General features: G+C 36.3%; 4 protein-coding genes across 10 annotated transcripts; 1 reads left to right on the top strand and 3 right to left on the bottom strand.

The window, feature by feature from the left end:
• Positions 1-929: 929 nt before the first annotated feature.
• LOC109153335 (AP-4 complex subunit mu) lies at positions 930-7,113 on the bottom strand. Its single transcript, XM_019301237.1, has 13 exons — positions 6,919-7,113; positions 5,851-5,945; positions 5,348-5,551; positions 4,824-4,940; positions 4,596-4,724; positions 3,493-3,619; positions 3,216-3,319; positions 3,027-3,131; positions 2,788-2,882; positions 1,896-1,983; positions 1,718-1,778; positions 1,532-1,605; positions 930-1,336 (listed from the first exon to the last, which is right to left on the bottom strand). Exons 1-13 carry the CDS (start codon positions 6,974-6,976, stop codon positions 1,238-1,240), a joined length of 1,356 nt encoding a protein of 451 aa, XP_019156782.1. The 5' UTR covers positions 6,977-7,113; the 3' UTR covers positions 930-1,237.
• Positions 7,114-8,552: 1,439 nt separating this feature from the next.
• Positions 8,553-12,485, bottom strand: LOC109152802. Of its 5 annotated transcripts, none has more exons than XR_002049418.1 (6): positions 12,256-12,484; positions 10,472-10,548; positions 10,136-10,285; positions 9,920-10,054; positions 9,598-9,831; positions 8,553-8,791 (listed from the first exon to the last, which is right to left on the bottom strand). XR_002049418.1 is itself a non-coding variant. In XM_019300450.1 (5 exons), the coding sequence occupies exons 2-5, from the start codon at positions 10,487-10,489 to the stop codon at positions 9,679-9,681; spliced, it is 456 nt and encodes a 151-aa protein (XP_019155995.1). In that variant the 5' UTR covers positions 10,490-10,536; positions 12,256-12,485; the 3' UTR covers positions 9,463-9,678. The 5 variants fall into 5 exon arrangements, 3 of the variants coding, with proteins under 3 accessions (XP_019155995.1, XP_019155994.1, XP_019155996.1); XR_002049419.1 differs by having other exon boundaries at positions 8,554-8,739; XM_019300450.1 differs by lacking the exon at positions 8,553-8,791 and having other exon boundaries at positions 9,463-9,831; positions 10,472-10,536; positions 12,256-12,485.
• A 1,482-nt stretch (positions 12,486-13,967) lies between these two features.
• Positions 13,968-15,248, bottom strand: LOC109152775. The gene is made up of 3 exons (XM_019300421.1): positions 15,232-15,248; positions 14,943-15,112; positions 13,968-14,852 (listed from the first exon to the last, which is right to left on the bottom strand). Exons 1-3 carry the CDS (start codon positions 15,246-15,248, stop codon positions 14,452-14,454), a joined length of 588 nt encoding a protein of 195 aa, XP_019155966.1. The 3' UTR covers positions 13,968-14,451.
• A 99-nt stretch (positions 15,249-15,347) lies between these two features.
• LOC109152800 (uncharacterized protein At5g64816-like) lies at positions 15,348-19,009 on the top strand. Of its 3 annotated transcripts, XM_019300445.1 has the most exons (3): positions 16,047-16,988; positions 17,099-17,214; positions 18,412-19,009. In XM_019300445.1, the coding sequence occupies exons 1-3, from the start codon at positions 16,936-16,938 to the stop codon at positions 18,822-18,824; spliced, it is 582 nt and encodes a 193-aa protein (XP_019155990.1). In that variant the 5' UTR covers positions 16,047-16,935; the 3' UTR covers positions 18,825-19,009. The 3 variants fall into 3 exon arrangements, 1 of the variants encoding a protein (XP_019155990.1); XR_002049414.1 differs by lacking the exons at positions 16,047-16,988; positions 17,099-17,214; positions 18,412-19,009 and adding exons at positions 15,348-15,533; positions 17,039-17,096; XR_002049413.1 differs by lacking the exons at positions 16,047-16,988; positions 17,099-17,214 and adding an exon at positions 15,357-15,533.
• The last annotated feature ends 1,230 nt before the right edge of the window (positions 19,010-20,239 follow it).

The following is a 20,239-nucleotide window of genomic DNA, read 5'->3' as shown; positions in this document are numbered from 1 at the left end:
ACAGAAGAAGGCGTGGAGTTCTGTTTTTTATCTAAAGATCTGTATTTTTCACTTTTCCATCAGTTATTTTGACAAGTTATTTCCTCTCGCTTCTTTGGCGAGTTATTCCCTCTCGTACAAGTTATTTCCTCTTGCTTCTTTGGCGAGTTATTCCCTCTCGTTTTCTTTGGCGAGTTCTTTTTTCAGTAAGGTGAAACGTTTTAGTTGATCATGGCGTATGTTTATCTCATCCTGAGCAACAAAATGCAGTTCAGATTAATGAAGATATTGCCTATGGACAGAATAGCTGCAATAGTTACTCAGGTGGTATGCAAGACTTCTCAAACAAAGTCAGTCCTGAATAGCCAGATCATTAACATCAAAGAAGCTTCAGGTTCCTCCAATGAATTCGGCTTCAATCTTGTAACACAGCTTGCAATTCAAGTTTCTTTTAGCATTGCTAAGAAAGTTATTTCTATGTCTGACTGTAAATAATGTCTTATTATTCTATCGATCTTTATTGTAACTGTTTCAACTTATGATTAATGAACTAGCTCTTTATTTTCAAAAAAAAAAATTAAATTTACTATAACTAGATAAAAAATCTCAATCTCCGAGTCCCAACTCCAAAGGCATCTAAAAACAGATTCTATAGATGAGTTTATTAAAATTCATTTGATACATATAAAAGCAAAAGAACACTAAACTACTACTAATAAAGATAAAATCTCATTCTCCAAGTCCCAACTCCAAAGCCATTTAAAAACAAGTTCTATACTTTGCCAAATAATGTAATGTAAAAGCATAGGTGGCTGGCTTCTTTTTTACTGTTTTTAACCTAGGCAGTAAAAAAGATGCATGGATGCAGGCCGTCAATGATATCCCCAAATAAGGAATGCCAATTCTCACAAGGATGGATGATGCCTCAGCCCCACGTGAAAAAGCGAAAGTAAAAGTAGATTCCTCCCTCATGGAGATTGCTTCAAAGTAAATTCACCGCAACACTACACTTTCTTTATTCACTCAAATTATATGCAAAAATAAAGAGGCTATTACAGTAGTTAAAACACACCAAATTTGTGAACTACAGGGAATCACTATTGAGACTCTCCAGAAAACGAATGACTTCCCGGTTTAGAAATTGAGTTACAAGCACCTCATCCCTAAGACACAACAAGAAAATAACAAAGAGTGCGAATAAAATCTAGCCTTTCAAAATTCACACTGTTGAGACTGGGAAGGCATCTTAATTTATTTATCATATACGAGCCACATATGAATTGGTCTGAGTTACGTATCGAACCCACCGATAGGGATTGTAACTTTTGGACGTCTTTGCAATCTGCAAATACTTTACCTGCAATGAAAATCCATCCTGTAGTTTAGAAACTAGTTCCCAGCATTTCACCCACTTCTTACATATAAGAAATGTCAAGTTTGATGATGTATCACAGTATTAAAGATAAAAATTGGGTCTTTTAAATCATTCCCTGCCCAGCTCTCTTCCAAGGGGTCACACCGAATAAATCAAATCAAAGATGATAACTTTTACCTGAAGCCTTGAGGGATTGTACATGGGTATGGTGAAGGTCATGCTAACAGGCCCAGCTTCCTTTGTGATATTTCCTGTATCAGCAAGTCACAGTGACATGAACCATGATCAATAAATTACTGGGAACAAACATGTATAAGTTTTTTTTTTTTATAAAAATATGTCTAGACATAAACTAAATCGTACCATGTGACTCTTGCGAAAAGGTTAGCTTGGCACGCAGTGTACATTCAGATCCACCCACAATCTAGAAATATTGGAAAAATCAGAATTTTTTTCTAAAGAAAACAGAAATTAAAGCAAAATATGTAATAGGAAAACCTAATGTAATACATAAGGTCATGAATTATTCAGCTCTTAGTACCTTCTTCAGACTCCACTCCAGCCTCTTATTGGATTCTTTGAAATCAGTTGTTTGCCCAGCTGCTCCAGGTTCCAGCTCAAAATTAACCCTGAATTATTCACATGGAGACTCTCACTAGCCACTTATGCAAAGATCATAAGAAGTAGGAGTGTTTACATTCTTGTTGGGGGAGGGGGCTTCTAAGTTTTTTAGAAAAAACACAGTATCATCATCTTGTTACCACACCATATTTTCACCATATATGACGATATTGAAAGAAATGTTTTCTGGAATTGAAGGATTGGCAGGATAGGATACAATGGAATGCTCAGTAGTAAAGAATTCTCATACTCGATTAATAAACGGGGACTGCTAGGACAAGCTGAAGTCAGTTTGTCTTGCATCACAAAACACGTGTTGCTAAATTCTGCTCTGGAAAGTTATATAGCAGACCATGCACGGGCTTTTACCCCCATCCCTCTTCTCTCATTTTTTACAAGATAAGCAGTTCGAGGTGGTATGACTTTGTTGGTCTATAACTCATTATCTCTTGCACCAAGCATACATCCACAGGTAGAAAAGAAACCCCAACAAGTCCCACCAAGAGATACATAACTATAAATAATCAATAGGAAAATGCTTCTTTCACCCCCCCCCCCCCCCCCCAATTTTTACCTCCAGACTTTCCCCTCATGATGTGTCTTTCATTCATTGGGTGCCAATGAATTGGCTAACCCACCACTAACTAATAAATAAATTTAACTACCAATCACATGATGACACATTAGGAGGGGAAATTTGTAGGGAAAATACAGGAGGGGTGTGTAGCATTGCTCTAATCAATATACATGTTAGTAGCAGGTTTGAACTTGTCTCCATATCCCAAAAAAGAATATGTAGAGTAGACAATTACCTGGATGTGTATGTTGGAACTGGCATCTGCACTGCAACAGTATTTGCAGTTATGTTTGATGGAAACTCAGCTCGAATCTTCAAAATGACTTCAGCCTAGTAAATCATGACAAGATTAGTAGCACATTCACTAAAGATGAAATGGAATACAACCATCTTAAGTGTTACAAGTCCCCACAGTTGGCAGCATACATCAAGACTGAAAACTCTGCTGAAAATATATATGAAGGTATTCTCTACCTTGAGCGATCCAGCTTCTTCAATCAAAGCATTAATTCGAAAGGGAGGCTTGAACTCCTGGGTTATACGGTAATTCATTACAGGAAATTCACCATCTGGGGGAACCTAAACAATGAAAGCAAGGACTTGATATCACAATATAACAATTTGCAAAAGTAGACCAGATGAACACCATCCTATTCCACTCACTAGAGTCAATGTTCTGTCCATTTCAAAACTATCAAGATGAACAGATTCATGGAAATTGCAATCATCCAATGTTACTGCTCCTGCCCCAGAAGAACCACCATAATCTGTTCCAGCAAATGGGGAAATTATGAAAAAAGAAAATTCAATATATTCTGTATCACTATTCACTGACATCATTGGCAGAGCTTTATGTATCAGAACATAAATACGGCTGAAAGAAAAAAGCGAGAAAAATAGCATAATATACTGGTGACTGGAGAGTTGTACAAGAGAGTACCATAAATTGATCTCCCGCTTCTCCCTATGCTCAGATCCTCATTAAGAGCTAATCTGATTTCTGGATTACCAGAAAGATAACTCTTCATTTGAATGGTGCCATCAATTTCAGAAGTCAATATATATCCCTGTTATTTAGATGAAAATGGATTAAATCCACATCTTTGAGGAGAAACAGTTCTTGGGGAATTCTTGGAGCAAGATTGAAGATTTCAAATCACTTCTTCAGGGAGATTTTAAGAATTGGATTCATCATCCAACCTTTCTGGAGTTCCCTCTTAAACTTTATTCTATTCATTAAATTCATTGATTGTTATTTGTTATAATGATTGAAATGATTTCAACAAACATGGTGATTGTTTCTAATTTTGAATAGCTAAATATCTAGGGTTTAGATGTAGTCTTCTGAATATACCATGTTTATCTATGTTTGAGGGAATTGAATGAGTCTTATTAAACTAATCATTCAGGATTAATTCTTGTGAACAACTGACCATTATTTGCATGTTTAAGGTGTTATCCAATGGATCAAAAGAGGAAGCATAGCACGAGTTCATTAAGACATTAGACCTAAGGTATGTGTTTTATAGAAACATAAGCACTAACTCAGATCTTATGACTGCAACTCTGCATTCAAGGCCGTTACATTGGCCAAATGCATAAATTGTTATAGATCTTAATGGTTTTTGTTATCACAAAAGTAGACACAGCTATATTATGAATATGTGCGTCAACAGAGAACATATAACTTAGGTGATCTAGTCATTAGTTCTAACAAGGAAAGTTCATTCAAGTAAATATTGGATAACCATAGGAATTAAATTGATGAAATATAAACTCTAGAGAAACCTCCATTAAAATTAAAACAGATTCATGTCTTTGTATTAAGAATTCCTTGATTTAGTTTTCTTTAGTTAAACTTCCTTAAATCTTTTTTTTTTTCAAATAATAGATAAAACAATAATTTTGCTACTCATCGTTCCTCCTCATGGGATCAACAATCTACTTTTTATTACTTGTTCATGACCTGTGAACTTGTGGATTTAGCAGTTTAGCACAACACAGAGCTTATAAATTGAGTCCAGAACAAACAAGATTACTCACACTTGAGCTGAATGTAAGGCTTATTTTCTCAATGATATCCACAAAAATTTCCTCCCTCTTTCTACCAGCTGGTTCATTTGCTACAACAGACTTTGTAATAGCCGTCCCAGGCATTCTTTTTGTCCCTTGCTGCACATGTCAAAGTGGAAGGGCATTAGTGATGGGCTATATGTGTTCTGAGGGAAGTAAAATTGATCTTAGTACCATCACTTGGGCAATAGAAAATACCATAAATATAGCAGCTGGGCCGATTGGTGGCAAACGCCCACCATCAACTACAATTGGCTCATTAAATATGTAGGATTTCAAGACTTCAGTGGATGTCGTTTGGACATAACCAAAATCCTGGTATAAAATGGAGATGAGTTTAAGCACTTTCACCTTTGGTGATATATTTAAAATAAATAAATAAAAGAAAAGATAACTTAAGTAATTTGATACTTGATTGCATAATGCATGAAATAACAAGCCTAAATATCATGTTATGAAGAAAATTTGAAGGAATCATTATCATTTATCATTATTCATTAAAAAGTCCTAGCTGAATTTAATAACAAAAGTACAAAACCTCATAAGATGCAGTGCTCTGTCAAGTGTCAAATAGGATGGCATGTATTTTTGTTTTTTAAGTAATGAAAAACTAACACATTTGCAGTTTCAGTACTAAACAGCAAAATTATTGATTCAATGACAGATATTTTGTTATTTAGATTCACAAATTCATTGCACACTATCCCAACCATATTACTTACAATCACTTCATCAAGTAGCTCATACACAAGTACAAAATTTTTTCTCAAGGAATCTTCATTCAGAATGCCAAGGTAATCTTTTGTAACACGTGCAATCCTCTGTAGAAGCTCCAGCACAAGAGAAGGTGACACATTGGTCCTAGTAGTTGCAGCAAAAAGCAGACCAACAACCTTCACATGGAAGTAGTTTACACCATCCACATTCTGTAGAGAACATACAATAAAAACTGGATATAAGCTCACAGAATAGAAAAAGGAATTCGAGAAACTGAACAAAATGGAAAGAGGTAAAGATGGGGAGGTATAAATCATATTTCATGAAATAAAAAAAAAATTAAAAAGAAAAAAACAGCATCTAACATAAATCACTATATACATGTTTAAAAATTACAAAGGTTTAAAGATAAAAATAAAAAATAAAAAATAAAAAATAAAAAAATTCAAAGAATCCTATACTGCTTAGCAAACAATGAAAACAGTGCCACACTGGAAAAGATACCTACAAATACAGGTGGTGCTTCCTCTTCACCATCTTCTTTCCAAAACTTTACTTTGCGGAAGAAAATCTCTGCACTTCCTTTTTGTACATCTCCTCTATCTGCATTTTGGGAGCAGTGGAGTGAAGAGAAGAATATCATATTTGAAATTGTCCAAAGTCAAGTTAGACAACAAAAATTTAGGTGGACAAGTTGCTTATCTCCATCTAACTTACAGAGAACCCTCCCACTAGCAAGGCTATCCTGTACACGCATATTATCAAGCTTGAAAGTATTATCCTTCTCTGGGTACATTATAAATCTGAACTTGTTTTTTCAAATGCACCAAATGTCTTTTAGATGATTCAAAATTCATATAGTCTGTGAACAAACCTTTAGGCTTCCTTGGGAGCATTACTAGAAAATCGTTACTTGCAAGTTGCAACAAGAGACCCCCCAACTTGACACACAATCTAAGTTCATAGAAACTATGGCTTTCAAGAATACCTAAACACCACATTTAATTACAACCTCAGGATGAAAGGACCTACTGACCAACACATTGTTAGTTTGTTACCTAACATCTACAATCATTCACAAAGTAGCAACAAACTAAATTCACCTCTCACCTCTAACTACATGTCTTAAAAGCATCAGTTAGCAAACTCTTAATTGCAGCAATATATGTCAATCCATTCAATCAAACAAGCAAGCTGCAAATTAACTTCTAAATTGAAGCCCCTTTAAAACTGAATATATTTACTATAGATTGAAAACAACTTCCTCCATATTTCAACCAAAAAAATTTACCTAGAATTAAACTACTCGATTTAATTCACATTCTATAGAAACCGGAATGGTAAAGCCATATAGTAATTCGGATCAGCGAGCTCAATCTGAGTTCCGATAACTTCAATTCCAATTCAAAACTACGAACTCGTGAAAATTGAAGTTGAGAAACGAAATCTCGGCGCAGTTTCGTTTCCGCAATAAGATCAGGAATCCACAAATTGCAACGCTCAAACAACAATTGCGTATAGAAACGTACTTGTACGCATTACATGAATATGTGTAGGTAATAGATAGATAACTCACAGTCGCGGAAGACAATGCTGTCGCCCCTCTGCGAGAGCACGAAGAACTGCGAGATCATCCCTCACTGCTACTGTTAAATCTTCAGATCGTGAGCTCTCTGTGATCTTGGCTAGGGGCTACTGCGTCTTTGATTCGATCGAGGTCGTTACAGCTCCGACGAGGCTACAAGAGCTCCTTCAATTTATTGAAATTTCGGACGCGGTCTTAGTTTTTCCTCTATTTCCATTAGACCCCACAGATATTCTGTTTATTCTCATGCAGCCCAGGACTTTATCTATAATGGAATGTTAGAACATTTTCGTTAATATGTACTTTGTTACATTATCACTTTTAGACTTTGAAGAGTGATAGAGTTTAGAGCATTTAGAGCGGTATTTTTTTCACATTTTTGGCCTTACGGATATTATGACACTAACAATGTTGATCCAAAACTTTCAAAACTTACATAATTGATTTACGAGTATTAATTATTTGGCGTGAGCCGTAAATGGTCATTTCGATGAAATCTCCGTCAATTTTTTACCAAAAAAATTACTTCTCCTTTATAATAGGGGTATAATGGTCTTTTTCTTTTGTGAATATCAACATTATATAAGTTTATGTTATATTTTGAATATGTTTTACTTTAAATTTACATTGTACATTCTATGAGCAATTCTTTACAATGTAGTATCTGTTTTATACTTTCTCAAACATTTTCAGCCAAAAAAATCTTAACCCCCATCACCAAGGTTCAATCCTATAACTAACTATTCAGTTGGAATGATAACCAAGATGTCATCACACTACATGGTATTGGCAAATGGATGTTAATTTCATATATATAAATATTAATTATATAGAGTAGTTTGGTGATAAGTTATACCCACTTTTAACTAGAGGTGTAAACAAATCAAATAAAAAAAAAATTCGATTCGTGATTCGAATTCGAATACTTTTTTCGATTCGAATTTTTTTTGAATACGAATAGTATTCGAATATATATATATATATATATATATATATATATATATATATATATATAATTTATTTATTTATTTATTAACTCTAAGTCCCTAATATTGTAAAAAATTAAGTTAAGCATTTCGAATTCGAATATTCGAGTCGAATCGAATATATTAAACTTGTCAAATCGAATACGAATCAAATTTGATATTCGAATATTAAACGAATACAAATACAAATATTCAAATATACAGTCGAATTCGAATCGAATAGTGAGATATTTGACTCGATTCGATTCGTTTACACCCCTACTTTTAAGTAGTAGATTTAAATTTTTCACTAAATTTGGCATAAATAACCATCTCAAAAATAAATAGCACTAAATTAGGCCGGTAAGAATCGTAATTTGTGGATACAAAAAAAAAAAACAAAAAAAAAAAAACAAAAACAAAAAAAAAACAAAACAAAACAAAACAAAACAAAAACAAAAACAAAATTTACCCATATTGAGTAGTGGCCGTAAGTTTCTATTGTCATTCAAACAAAACAAAAAAATGCAACTTTTTTTACGCCTTTCTTCAACCAAAACAAGTCAATTTGTTTGATATAGTGTCATCTTTGAACATCAAATATAAGGGCATAACACTTAATATGATTTGTATAGAACAATAACATGGATTTTTACACTTTCTCTTGGGCTAATCTTACATACGAACCACCACAACTATTCTCCATTCATGGCTAACCAACTCATAAAAACACGTTAACAATCAATTCATCCAAAGATCCACATCTTCACATGTGGATAGAGGTGACTATGGAGCCCTAAATCAACCCGTTATAAGATTTGTCTCACCCAAAAGAGTTGCCTACAATCTAACAAGGAAATTAGTCAGAATGCCGGATGGTGGAAACTCTGGATATATACCTGGGAAAAAAAAAAAAAGAGTACTCTTTAATATAAACATAAGGCCTAATTTAGGACTATTGGTGCAATTGGTTGGGAAATTAGAGAAGAAAATTTAGGACAATTGATGCAATTGGTTGTTGAATGTTGAGTTGCTAAAATGTATATTGCTCATATTCTTGTTCTTCATAATGAGAAGAAGAACCAATTAGCCGAAAGAATTAGAAATTGAGATTTGAGAGAATGAGATATTAGGTTGGAGATTTAAGGCCTCGAACTAATTAAGGGCTTCGAAAAAAATAAAAATTGTGATTTGAGAGAATGAGATATTGGCTTGGAGATGTCAAGGCCTCGAACTAATTAAGGGCTTCGAAAAAAAATAGAAATTGTGATTTGAGAGAATGAGATATTGGCTTGGAGATGTCAATGCCTCCAACTGATTAAGGGCCTCGAAAAAAAAAAAAAAAAATAGAAACTGAGATTTGAGAGAATGAGATATTGGCTTGGAGATGTCAAGACCTCCAACTGATTAAGGGACTCGAAAAAATTAGAACTTGAGATTTGAGAGAATGAGATATTGGCGTGGAGATGTCAAGACCTTGGGTTTCTATTAAAGAGGACCCAAGCTAAACCGAACTCTATTCTACATGTGGGCTAATAGAAAAGCTTGACATATATATACACACTCAATATCCACAAATCTCAAGTCATTACTAACAATTGCTTGATACCTTAATATCATATTTAACAAAAGAAGATGCTTGTCAAAATGCAAGTTTCTACTTTACAAGGAGCACAAAAGAGATAAGCTCGATCTCTAGGAATACCTGGGCATATATGCAGCATCTAGAGCATCTCTAGTTGCGAATGCTCGAAGACAAAATTTAGACACTGCAGCTCGAAATATCTTACTTAACTCGTTTCAGAGAACTGATCCGCGGGTTTTGTTGGAATGGGGAACCGGTGGGAGCAGCCAAACCGAGAGCTTGCATTATTTTGATTTTACGTGCGCTTGGTTCTTTAACTTCCTTAACTGAAGTTGTTTCCCGAGAGTGGAGGGGCTACAAATGTGATATTTCAAGCAATATAAAGAACATATATTATACAGATAATAACAAAATGTATTGGAGGCAAAACTTGTGCACTTACCCGTTTGGGGCTTTTTAGCCGGGGGGGTTTCTTGCTCGTGCTACCTAGTTTCTGCTTGGTCTTCTCTGGACGTAAGTTTGCCTTCTCCTTCGTTTTTTGACTTGTAGCCGAAGCCTTTCCTGTAGAGGTTTTCGCCTGAAAGTTCATTCTTTAACTGCTATGCAGCATATATGATGCATTTAAACGAAAGATTTTCTGTATTCGGTATTGACTTACAGATTTGTTACTTGGCTTCGGTTTCTCCTGAACTTTATCAATTTTCCTTTTCCTGCTTCCACGTTCCTTGTTATTGTCCGAGACTGAATTTCCTTTCCCCGTTTCTTTTGTTGGTTTTTTCCCATCTGATTTCTTGGAAGACGACCTCAGCTGAATCATAAACAAGTTAAAACGCTTCCAACAGGTAAACCATCAGAGAAGTAATGTTAAGATAAAATAAGATAGAACATATGGGTTTATAAGGCCATCGGTTAGATTAGCTAATTGGTTGGATTCAGTCTTTTAGTCTCATAATAATAACATGGTATCAGAGCCTGTGCAGTGCCATCCTCTTACAGAATTAGAGGACACCATTGCCTGGTCTTTGTTGGCTATTTGCGTTTTGTCTTGAGATGCCTAGACTGCAATTATTACTGCAGGAAGCCAAGAAGCGAGTGGTCAAGATGGACAGAAATTTAATGTTAAACTTCAGAAACAATTGAAACAAAACATAAACATTTGAACTGCTTAACATTTAACTAATATTCTCATAACAGTTGGGTAATACAAAAGTCAGCCAGTTAATAAAATCTATCAACTCTATGCAGAGACACGGAAATTGGAAATTAATGACAAGAAAGTCCTCAAGTTAGCCATCTATGACTGCTATGAATGTGAATTCGTAATCAACACCAGATTTGTTGCTAAAGCTAATATCGTCCCCTAGTCATCCCTTCCTGCCAAATGAGGTGGTGGGTTGAAAAAACACCGAACGAGTGAGATAAATGCTCCTCTCAGTCAAACAAAATGGAACAATTCTGGGGGCAATCCCAACTAAGTTGGTCGGGTTGTTGGCTTGATAACCACAAGGTTCCAAGTTCAACTCTCAGTGAGAGCAACCTATTGGACTTCTTGGTTTAAGTCGGCCAGTTATGGACAACCTAGACTGATTTACCTCCTTATGATCCTTTCCCAGTTAGGGCCACAAGGCGGCGGCAGAGTTGAATCCTATGATTCCTAGCTATCTTATTGCTTTCATAGCTTTTCATTATACAATATAACTAATCATTTAGGAGCATCGTTATGGCACTTCTAAATACTTAGCGAGTAATAAAGTTTCCATATACCATAGCACCATGTGAAGATAGCAAGTGTGCTATCAAAAGACCAAAGAAGGAAAATTCATTTCGTGTCAAAATTTTGTAGATAAGCACGAGACAAGTTACATTTATCAACAGGTTTGTCGTAGTATTGCAGCTAAATATTTATAATTAGTCACCATTCTATTACACGGTGCAGCATTCTCCCACATAGCAAAAAGAAATTCTTGAAGGCACTTCAACGCACTTGTAAGATACTAAACGATCCGTAAGCTTCAAAAGATTATGCACAAGAGAAAGCGATTGTGGTGCACACTAAGCATTGCATACAAATGTAAGCAAGGACTTCTACTCACCACAACGTGCTATCTCGGCCTTTTTCTTACACAAGCCATGTCTAAGTCTACAACAAAGCTTAACCCCACAGCAAACCATCAATGGGTTTCCTCAATTAAGCATTATCGAAGGTTTTTGAAAATTTTTTACAATGTTGTATTTTCCCACTACCCGAGGGAGTGCAATAAACCCTGCATTGTGACCTTAGCTAGCAAATGATAGGTAAATCAACCTAAATTGTCCTTAGCTGACCGGCTAAAATCAAGAAGGCAAATAGGCCATCCCCTTATGGTTACAAAGCTAATAACCCGACCAACTTGGCTGGGTTAGCTATACTTTGTAAAGTAATATCTTTGGCAAAGTACAAATCCCACAACATTGTAAAATTTTCCAAGGTTTTTGTAAAAGTTTAAAACTTGGAGCTCAACTAAAGTCTAAAACCAGCCTTTTTTTTTTGCAAATCAAATCTACATTTTACTCTGAACAGATGATCAGATAAATGCTACTCATAATATGTTTTTTTTCTTTTTTAATGATGAATTGATAAGTAAAGATGGAAGGGGTGACATTTCATATTTTCATCTGCACCATTTTCCCGACTTAACAAATCATCAAGAAATGAAGCAAAACCACCATTGAAATTCCCAAAGAACAGAAGAAATGAAACAGAGTAATCAAATAACCAGGAAGAAGAAGATTACCCACCAATATGCAGATGGAAAATCAGCTAAGATGCCCACTGAGAAATGAATTGAAGCCACTCTTTCTCTCTCTTCTTTTTCTTTCCAGAAAACTAAAGTACCTGCTAGCCAAGAATCAAGAACCCATTTTAGTGATGAATTTGCTTGATTGCTGCTGGGCTTCGGTTTGAAGCTTTAAATGCACTTTAATAATGGCGTTCAATGCCAACTTCAGTATGCTCGTAAACCAATAACTTCAACTTTCCTTTCTAATTTTTGTTTTTTAATTGTGAAATTAGCTCTCAAAGTCCACACTCCACACAATAGTGTAATTAGGTCCCTTAAATATTTAAAGAACCGCTAATTAATCTCTGTACAAGACTACGTGGTCTAATGATATTCAGGTTGAACTTTCATTTGGAAGGTTGTGAGTTTGAGCAGGAGGTTATGTTTCAGATACTACTTTGTAATAGAGTGTCAGTAGCATTCAAAAAAAAATCTCTTTAAATGTAAAAATTGTAAATGCGTTATATTTTAACACTACTATTTTCTATGTGAGATGTGTAAATATTAATAATATGTATTAAAATTTTAGATTTTAAAATTTTATATTATTGAATAATACTAATAATAATAATGTAAACCATTTTTTTTATAAATTTGATATTTATATTTTAAAAAATAACTTATATAGTAATTCAATATATAATGTCTATATATCATTACCATTGAAAAGATAATAAAATATATGATGAAAGCATGTGCATGATAACAATAGTTGGAAAAGATTATGAAAGTTGTTATTGACCAAAATATTGGAGTTTTTACCCATTTTGGTCCCTTGACTATGGCTCATTCTCAATTTTGCATTTTGAAATTTCAATTGCACCCATTGTGGTCCCTTGACTTTTAAAAATTACTCCAATTTAGTCCTCCGTTATATTTTTCATCAATTAGCCGTTAAGTTGGGGGGTATTTTGGTCCATTCCACCCAATTTGACCATTTTCAAATAAAAATTGACATGGCGGTTTGGAACACAGCCTAAAACGCAAGTCCCATTTTCGTTTTACACATTTTTGAAAAAAAATAAAAAATAAAAAATCCACGCACATTTTGGAAAATACATGGCACCTTTTAGTCTTTTACATATTTCAGTCAATTTAGGTGCAATTACTTTTTCTGCCCGGCTTTCCAAGGACCAACTGATGAGCGAAAAATTGGTAGTGGCATTAGGTTTTCACCGGCGACTCTGAACCCATTGGAAACAACGGCTGCCGGTTGATGCAGATTTCTTCAGCTATTTTCTGCATCTGTACTGTATTTCGACGTGAAAAAACATTGCTGCAACAATAAAAGAGTGAAAGGTCTCTAATGCGTGGAGAGTGAAAAGACTATTATGCCCTTACATTAAACGATGAATTAACCTCAAACAGACAGAGAACCATATTAGACATAAATTAAATACTTGATAACTAGATCGGTAAAAAAAATAAGTCGAAGAACAAGTCGGTACTTTCACTATAGTCGAAGGACCATTTTAATAAGAGTTAATTCCAGCAATGGTCCCCCGAGTATAGTAATTTTCCACAATTGGTCCTCGACTTTTAATTTGGACAATTTAACCACCCGACTATCAAACTTTTTCCAATTGTGGTCCTTCCGTCAAATTCTAGTTAAGTGGGCGTTAACTTGAAGGGTAAAAGCGTCATTTCCCATATTGCCTCAGAAATGTTTGGTCGAAGGTTGTCTGGGTTTAGAAAGAAACCTCTGCAGCCTCATTTTCAGCAGAATCTCCATTACTCTCACAAGCATTCTGAATACTGTACAAATACAATTGGTTATGGAGATGGCCTCCCATTTTCAGACCTGAGAAACCCTCCACCAAGAACATCATCGTACTCGTCAATGGCCAAAGATGTGGAGACGGAGAGCCAAATTTCGGAGAGTCAATGGCCAAAGACCTGAGAAACCCTCCACCAATAACCTCGCCTTTTTTGCCGTGCAAAGCCTCGCCTAAGCTACCGTTTCTCATGTACTCGTAGACCAGAAGGTTGGTGTCCTTATTGGAGCAGAATGCCAGCAATCGGACGATGTTTCGGTGTCGGATGTTGCCTAGGGTCCGGATCTCGGCCCGGAAGCCGTGGTTGTGGGTGGTGTTGTTGAATCGCAGGAGTTTTTTCACTGCAATTTCGACGTCGTTAGGGGTTTTGCTATGGTAGACTACCCCGGCCGATCACATTGCCGTCTCTCAGGCATTCCAGGACGTCGGAGACCGTGAAATCCAGCTTCTGGAATGACGTCATTTTCCACAAACCGACCCGTTTTCTTGAAAGACTTGGCCTTGATGATGGCGGCAGCCGCGAAAATCAGCTTGAAATCGCCGTGGGATTTCCTCGGCGGACTGGAAATTGGGGCGAGGTCGCATGGGTTGTTCAGAAAAGATCCACAGAGGTGAGGGTTGCCGGCGAAATATGTGGCCTTGAAGAAGGCGAATTGGGGGATTGTTGATTGAACATGGCCGTTGAGAATGCCACACCGGAAGATGCAGAGAATGATGATTTTGAGGAACTGGCAGGACGGAGAGGGGGTTGTTGTTTCTGGCTTCCGCAGATCAATTTGGGCTTTTTCAGATAAATAAATGAACTGATCTTAGTTGCCATAATGTTTTAACAAGCTTTCATGCAAAAGTCTTGATGTGCGTGGGGTCTTACCTACAATCACCACAAAAGAAACTCCACAAATTACAATGGTATGTGTTTCGGCCGGCAGGAGTGGACTGAGCTCGTCGCCGGTCCCAAATGCATCGTTTCTGGCGTGGACGTGGACATAATAATTCGGGAAATGAAGATAAAATATAGTGAGGAGAAATGACGTTTTTACCCTTCAAGTTAATGTCCACTTAACTAGAATTTGACGGAAGGACCACAATTGGAAAATTTTCGATAGTCGGATGGTTAAATTGTCCAAATTAAAAATCGAGGACCAATTGTGAAAAATCACCATACTCGGAAGACCATTGCTGAAATTAACTCTTTTAATAATTAACTCCAAATATTTAATTCTCATTCCAATTTCAATTCTCAAACCAATTACACCCTAAATACATATTTAAAAGTTGTCCAAAATATACCTCATCAAGGGTTTTTGTTTACAGGGAGACCCTTTCACTCCCCACTCTCTCGTAGTCTCGTTTTCTGCTCAAACATATAAACCTCGCAACAACAAAAAGAAAAGAATAAGAACAGAAGAAAATTGATCACTACTGTCGATAGCAGATCGCCGCAACTTATCTGACCAAATAGGTATGCAGCTAACTTCCTTATTTGTTGTTATCATAATTGTTTAAATTCCACTGGACCTGAAAATTTTTCATAGTTGTCTTCAAATCACAAAATTTTTAAAATGACTACATAAGTGATGAGTCTAATCGCAAAACTCAGACAAGTATCAGAATCAGTAGAACTAGTGATATTGCTCAGCTCTCAGTTTGCTCCCTGAGTCTTCTGATTGTGCTTCTGACTGTCATGGCAGTGTTCCAGGTAGTAATGTAGTATATGTGTTTGTGAAAATGCCCATGAAGAAAGTACAGAAAAAAATGTGTATTGAGAAGTTTGCACAGTCGAATGTGATTGAATTGAGAAATTGTGAATTAGTGAGCGTTGTCATACTGTAACCAGAGGGTTCGCTAGGTTGGAAAATACTTGTGATGCAAAACAGTCTTTGAGGGGAATGGTTGAGAGAGAATGTAAGGGTTAGTATAGTTGTGAATGAGTGAGCTTAGAAATACTGTAATTAGAGGGTTCTTTAGGTTGAAAAGGACTTGTGATGCAAAAGAGTCATTGAGTGGAATGGTTGAGAGAGAATATGGGCTTTAGTACCTACATTTAATATCTGTTATGCATTTTGGTAATGGAATTTGTTGCCAAGAGGAAAGAAAGGTAGTCTATGAGTAATCTGGTAGTGAACTTTAAACCTGTGTTTTGTGACTGTAGTTAGAGTGGAAATATTAGTATATGTTGGGGAAGCACTAGTGGATGACATAAGGTGAAGATTAACTAGGCTACGGTTTAGGTTAGTTGTTGCTAAAATGGGGCAAGACGTTTTGTTGATGTGATGAGATCAAGAAATGAAATAGATTATGTCATTTAGTCTGGACGATGTTTGCGAGGTATTGAGAGGGATTCATAGTTTGGGTAGAAGTGGAGGAAGACAATAGATTGAAACATGCAGAGAGCCCCTACTAGCTGAATTTTGTTCCCCTGTGGGACAACTCATTGTCTCCTGTCAACCTTAAGAAAAATTTTCCTTGATGGTTCCTTTAAGCTGGAAGGGCAGGCTATTTGATATTATGCAATTTATATTGTCTTCAAGTTGCAAAATGTAGTTTTCCTCTAGATGTCAAAGGTTCTGTGCAGCACTATGTGAACACATCTTCTGTGGTTGTCATAGAGCTTCATCTTTCAATGCTACAAGAGTGTACTCATATAAATGGTTGTGCAATTCTCTTCTAACTTTTCCATTGCTTTGGCCTGTTCACCTGCATCTTTTTTGAGTTCAACACTTCAACGGGACCAAATGACAAATTCACTTGGCATGGTTGTATCCATTTGTTGCGAGAGAATGAAACAGTTGTGATCCATGAATAATGTAGTAGCGAACTTTGATTCTATGTTTTGTGATTGTAGTTGGTTTCTCTAAGGAAGTATGTTTGGTGGAAATAAGGATTTTTGTCACGGAGCACCTGTAGATGACATAAGGTAAAGATTTGGGTTTAGCATTAATGTTACCTAGGTTTGGTTGATATCAGTGAGTTCTTGGAAGAATTGAGGGGAACCAGAGCTTGGTATTAAGTGGAGGATGGCTATAGGTTCAAATATGAGGAGGGCTGCTGGCAGCTGGATTTGGTCCCCTGTTGGACAACTCAACTCTGGGCTACATTAAGAAAACTCCTCCGTAATGGTTTCTTTGACTTGGAAGGGCAAGGTATTTAGCAAGATATTCCATAATTGATAATTATCCTCCAGTTGCAAAATGTAGTTTTCATTAAGATGCAGGGGCTTCAATGCATGTGACTATTGAAACACATATGCTATGGTTAACCTATAGCTTCATCTTTAGATGCTACAAGAGAGTCCATAAAGGACCATAATTTAAGGAATGATTGTGTAATTATCTACTAAATTTCCCATTGCCTTGCTCTCCTGCCCCTATTTTTTTTTTCTCAAAGGGTCACCAGACAACATATTCGCTTGGCTCTAGTTGTATCCACTTGACCACTTCACCCTATTCTTTTTTATGAATTATTCGTTGTTTATGTCTAGGGCACATCAATTCCTTGTGACAAGATGCCTCTTGTTTGAGTTACATTTTATTCAGCAACAAAATATATTATTCTGAAATTCTTATAAAACCGTCAGCTGCATCAATGTAACAGTTTCTTTAGCAGTGCCTTCTGGTTAAAACCCTTTTCCTTATTCTACCTGTATGAACATTCTTTCAGCAGGTCAGACCATGCTCTTTAGTTTTTAAGGCAAGTGCTAAAGTGCTAACTGTGAATTTGGGCCACCCTTGAATTGGGTGTTGGAAATGCAATCATTTGAACAGCAGTTTACTCTCTGGTTAGTACTGATAACTTTACTTCTTTGTTCTTGTACAGACCTGTGGTTTTAGGTATGGATGTCTTATGTCTATTTAGTTTGTACAGGCAATGTATTTCCTCTTGCTATTGAAATTTTTTTATTTCATGTCATTTGAAGAACCAGCTTATTAGTCCAGGTATTCTAAAACTTGAAGCTAGAGATCAAATTTTGACTACTGAACCAAGGATAGATAGTGTACTGTATGAATATGTTGCTGGGCAGTTGTTGAAATTACACCTCACAGTGATGTGAAGTTTGGACTTTTAGTTTATTTTTATTTTTATTTTATTTATAAATTAATATGGCATTTCATGGCTAAAATGCTGGATCACTGTAATTGTTGTGTATTGCATACCAACTTACCACGTGAATTTTGAATTGCCTAAGAAGTACTTGAAAATAGGTTACAAAATATTAGGTTGTGCAATTAATAAGTGGAAAATTTTCTGATCATAATTCAAAATTAGTGTTTCCTTCTGCTCACTAGAAACTGATTGCTAACTTGATTATTTTCCTTCTTTTTCCTACACTATAAACAAAGAGGTCCAAGAATATAGTTTTCAACCAGCAATGATGGTGGAATTATGGTGGTCTTTACTGGGGGCAGCTGTTCCAGCTGTACTGGCAGGTCAAGCTTTCAGGATGAAGAAGAGACGAGATGATGAACAGAGGATAAAGAGGGCCCGAGGACGCGAAAAGAACTCGGATGACATATTTGTCTGCGAGAGGGTTTGTACTTCGAAGAGGATGTTGAAGAAGGTTGGTGCGTTTTCTAAAGACCCAACGCCCGATACCTGTGTCACTGTTTGTGGTGTTTCCGAGCTTGATGCTTGCGCTGATGCATGTGCACGGACTGTCTGTGTTAACCAGCATCAAGTGCCTAACTGGAATGACATTTGCCTGAAGAGGTGTCAAAGTGAGTGCCTTCGCCTCTCGACTTCTTCTTTGTCTTGATCCGCAACCATTTCTCTTTTTCTGCTCCTGCATTTCTTCAAGAACTCTGTTGAAGACTGTAAACAATCCTCTAATGAAGGATACCCAGCCATTGAAACTGTGGATTATGTATTTATGTTATACTCCAAGTGCTTTTTCCCTCCTAGCTTGATTATAATAGCTTAGTGCATTCCCCATTTCCAATATGGCTTGAGGATGCGTAACATTTTTTATTTTTTTCATTAGTTATCCAAATTTACGCCACTAATCTTAAACTCCCCGAGCTTTTGGAGGAGGTAAATTGCAAAATGACCCATTATTCCTTAGGTTCTCACCCCTTTCTATACACTTAGGGGCACACAGGGTCTTCATCACCTCTGATCGATCAAAATTTGGGTTAAATTAACTGCACTAGCCATGCACCACCAAGCTTACACTAGACTAATCCTAAGCTCCCAGAGCCTTTGGAGGAGGTAAATCGCAAAATGACCTGTCATTCCTCAAGTTCTCACCCCTTTTTGTTTCTATACACTCAAGGCACGCATGGTTTTCATCTCATCTGATCGATCAAAATCTGGATTAAATCAACTGAACTAACCCCGCAACCCCGCTAGATGCATATCATTTTTATGTGGCTTGAGGATGCATATCATTTTTTTAATTACATTAGTTATCCAAGCTTACGCCAAACTAATCTTAAGCTCCCAAAGCCTTTGAAGGAGGTAAATCACAAAATGACCTGTCATTCCTCAAGTTCTTACCTCTTTCTATACACTCCGTGCATGCACACTTTTCTATACACTCAGTGCACACAAGATCTTCATCTCCTCTGATCAATCAAAATCTGAGTTAAATCCCCTGTACTAGCCCCTTTTCTATACACTCATTGCACACAGGATCTTCATCTCCTTTGATCAATCAACTAGCCCCTTTTCTATACACTCAGTGCACACATGATCTTCATCTCCTTTGATTAATCAACTAGCCCATTTTCTATACACTCAGTGCACACAGGATCTTCATCTCCTATTATCAATCAAAATCTGAGTTTAAATCCCCTGAACTAGCCCCGCACCCCGCTGGATGCATATCATTTTTGTGTGGCTTGCAGACGCATATCATTTTTTCCCTTTGGCATTCCAATGCCATATGCATTATGCCAAAAATGCTTTATTGTTCTCCAGATGCATGCACACTCTATAGGATTTTAATGTTTATGTTTCAAAAACATTTCTTCACACATTTGCAAAAACTCTAAACATTTCTTCACATTTGCAAAAACTCTAAAATGTTTCAAAGCCATTTCTTCACACATTTGCAAAAACTCTAAACATTTCTTCACAGTTGCAAAAACTTGATACATTTCTTCACATTTGCAAAAACTCTATAAAATGTTTCAAAGCCGTTTCACTAATATTTGAATGTCTAACAGTCAA

This window comes from Ipomoea nil, unplaced genomic scaffold, assembly GCF_001879475.1.
Source record: "Ipomoea nil cultivar Tokyo-kokei standard unplaced genomic scaffold, Asagao_1.1 scaffold2480, whole genome shotgun sequence".
Lineage (NCBI taxonomy): Eukaryota > Viridiplantae > Streptophyta > Magnoliopsida > Solanales > Convolvulaceae > Ipomoea > Ipomoea nil.
The sequence above is the reverse complement of the archived record's forward strand: the minus strand, read 5'-3'. Positions and strand labels throughout refer to the sequence as shown.

Excerpts from the sequence above, each read along its gene's own strand:
- LOC109153335 (XM_019301237.1), bottom strand. The coding sequence starts at position 6,976 with ATGATCTCGCAGTTCTTCGTGCTCTCGCAGAGGGGCGACAGCATTGTC. Across the intron at positions 1,779-1,895 it reads TGGAGTGGAGTCTGAAGAAG|ATTGTGGGTGGATCTGAATG; the intron begins GTACTAAGAGCT and ends CAATATTTCTAG. Across the intron at positions 1,606-1,717 it reads CTTTTCGCAAGAGTCACATG|GAAATATCACAAAGGAAGCT; the intron begins GTACGATTTAGT and ends TTGCTGATACAG.
- LOC109152802 (XM_019300450.1), bottom strand. Across the intron at positions 10,055-10,135 it reads CGAAGCCAAGTAACAAATCT|GCGAAAACCTCTACAGGAAA; the intron begins GTAAGTCAATAC and ends ATGAACTTTCAG. Across the intron at positions 9,832-9,919 it reads GGCTAAAAAGCCCCAAACGG|CCCCTCCACTCTCGGGAAAC; the intron begins GTAAGTGCACAA and ends TCACATTTGTAG.
- LOC109152775 (XM_019300421.1), bottom strand. Across the intron at positions 14,853-14,942 it reads TTCTTTTGTGGTGATTGTAG|CCCAAATTGATCTGCGGAAG; the intron begins GTAAGACCCCAC and ends TATCTGAAAAAG.
- LOC109152800 (XM_019300445.1), top strand. The coding sequence starts at position 16,936 with ATGTTTGGTGGAAATAAGGATTTTTGTCACGGAGCACCTGTAGATGAC. Across the intron at positions 16,989-17,098 it reads GCACCTGTAGATGACATAAG|GTTCAAATATGAGGAGGGCT; the intron begins GTAAAGATTTGG and ends GGATGGCTATAG. Across the intron at positions 17,215-18,411 it reads CTTTGACTTGGAAGGGCAAG|AGGTCCAAGAATATAGTTTT; the intron begins GTATTTAGCAAG and ends CTATAAACAAAG.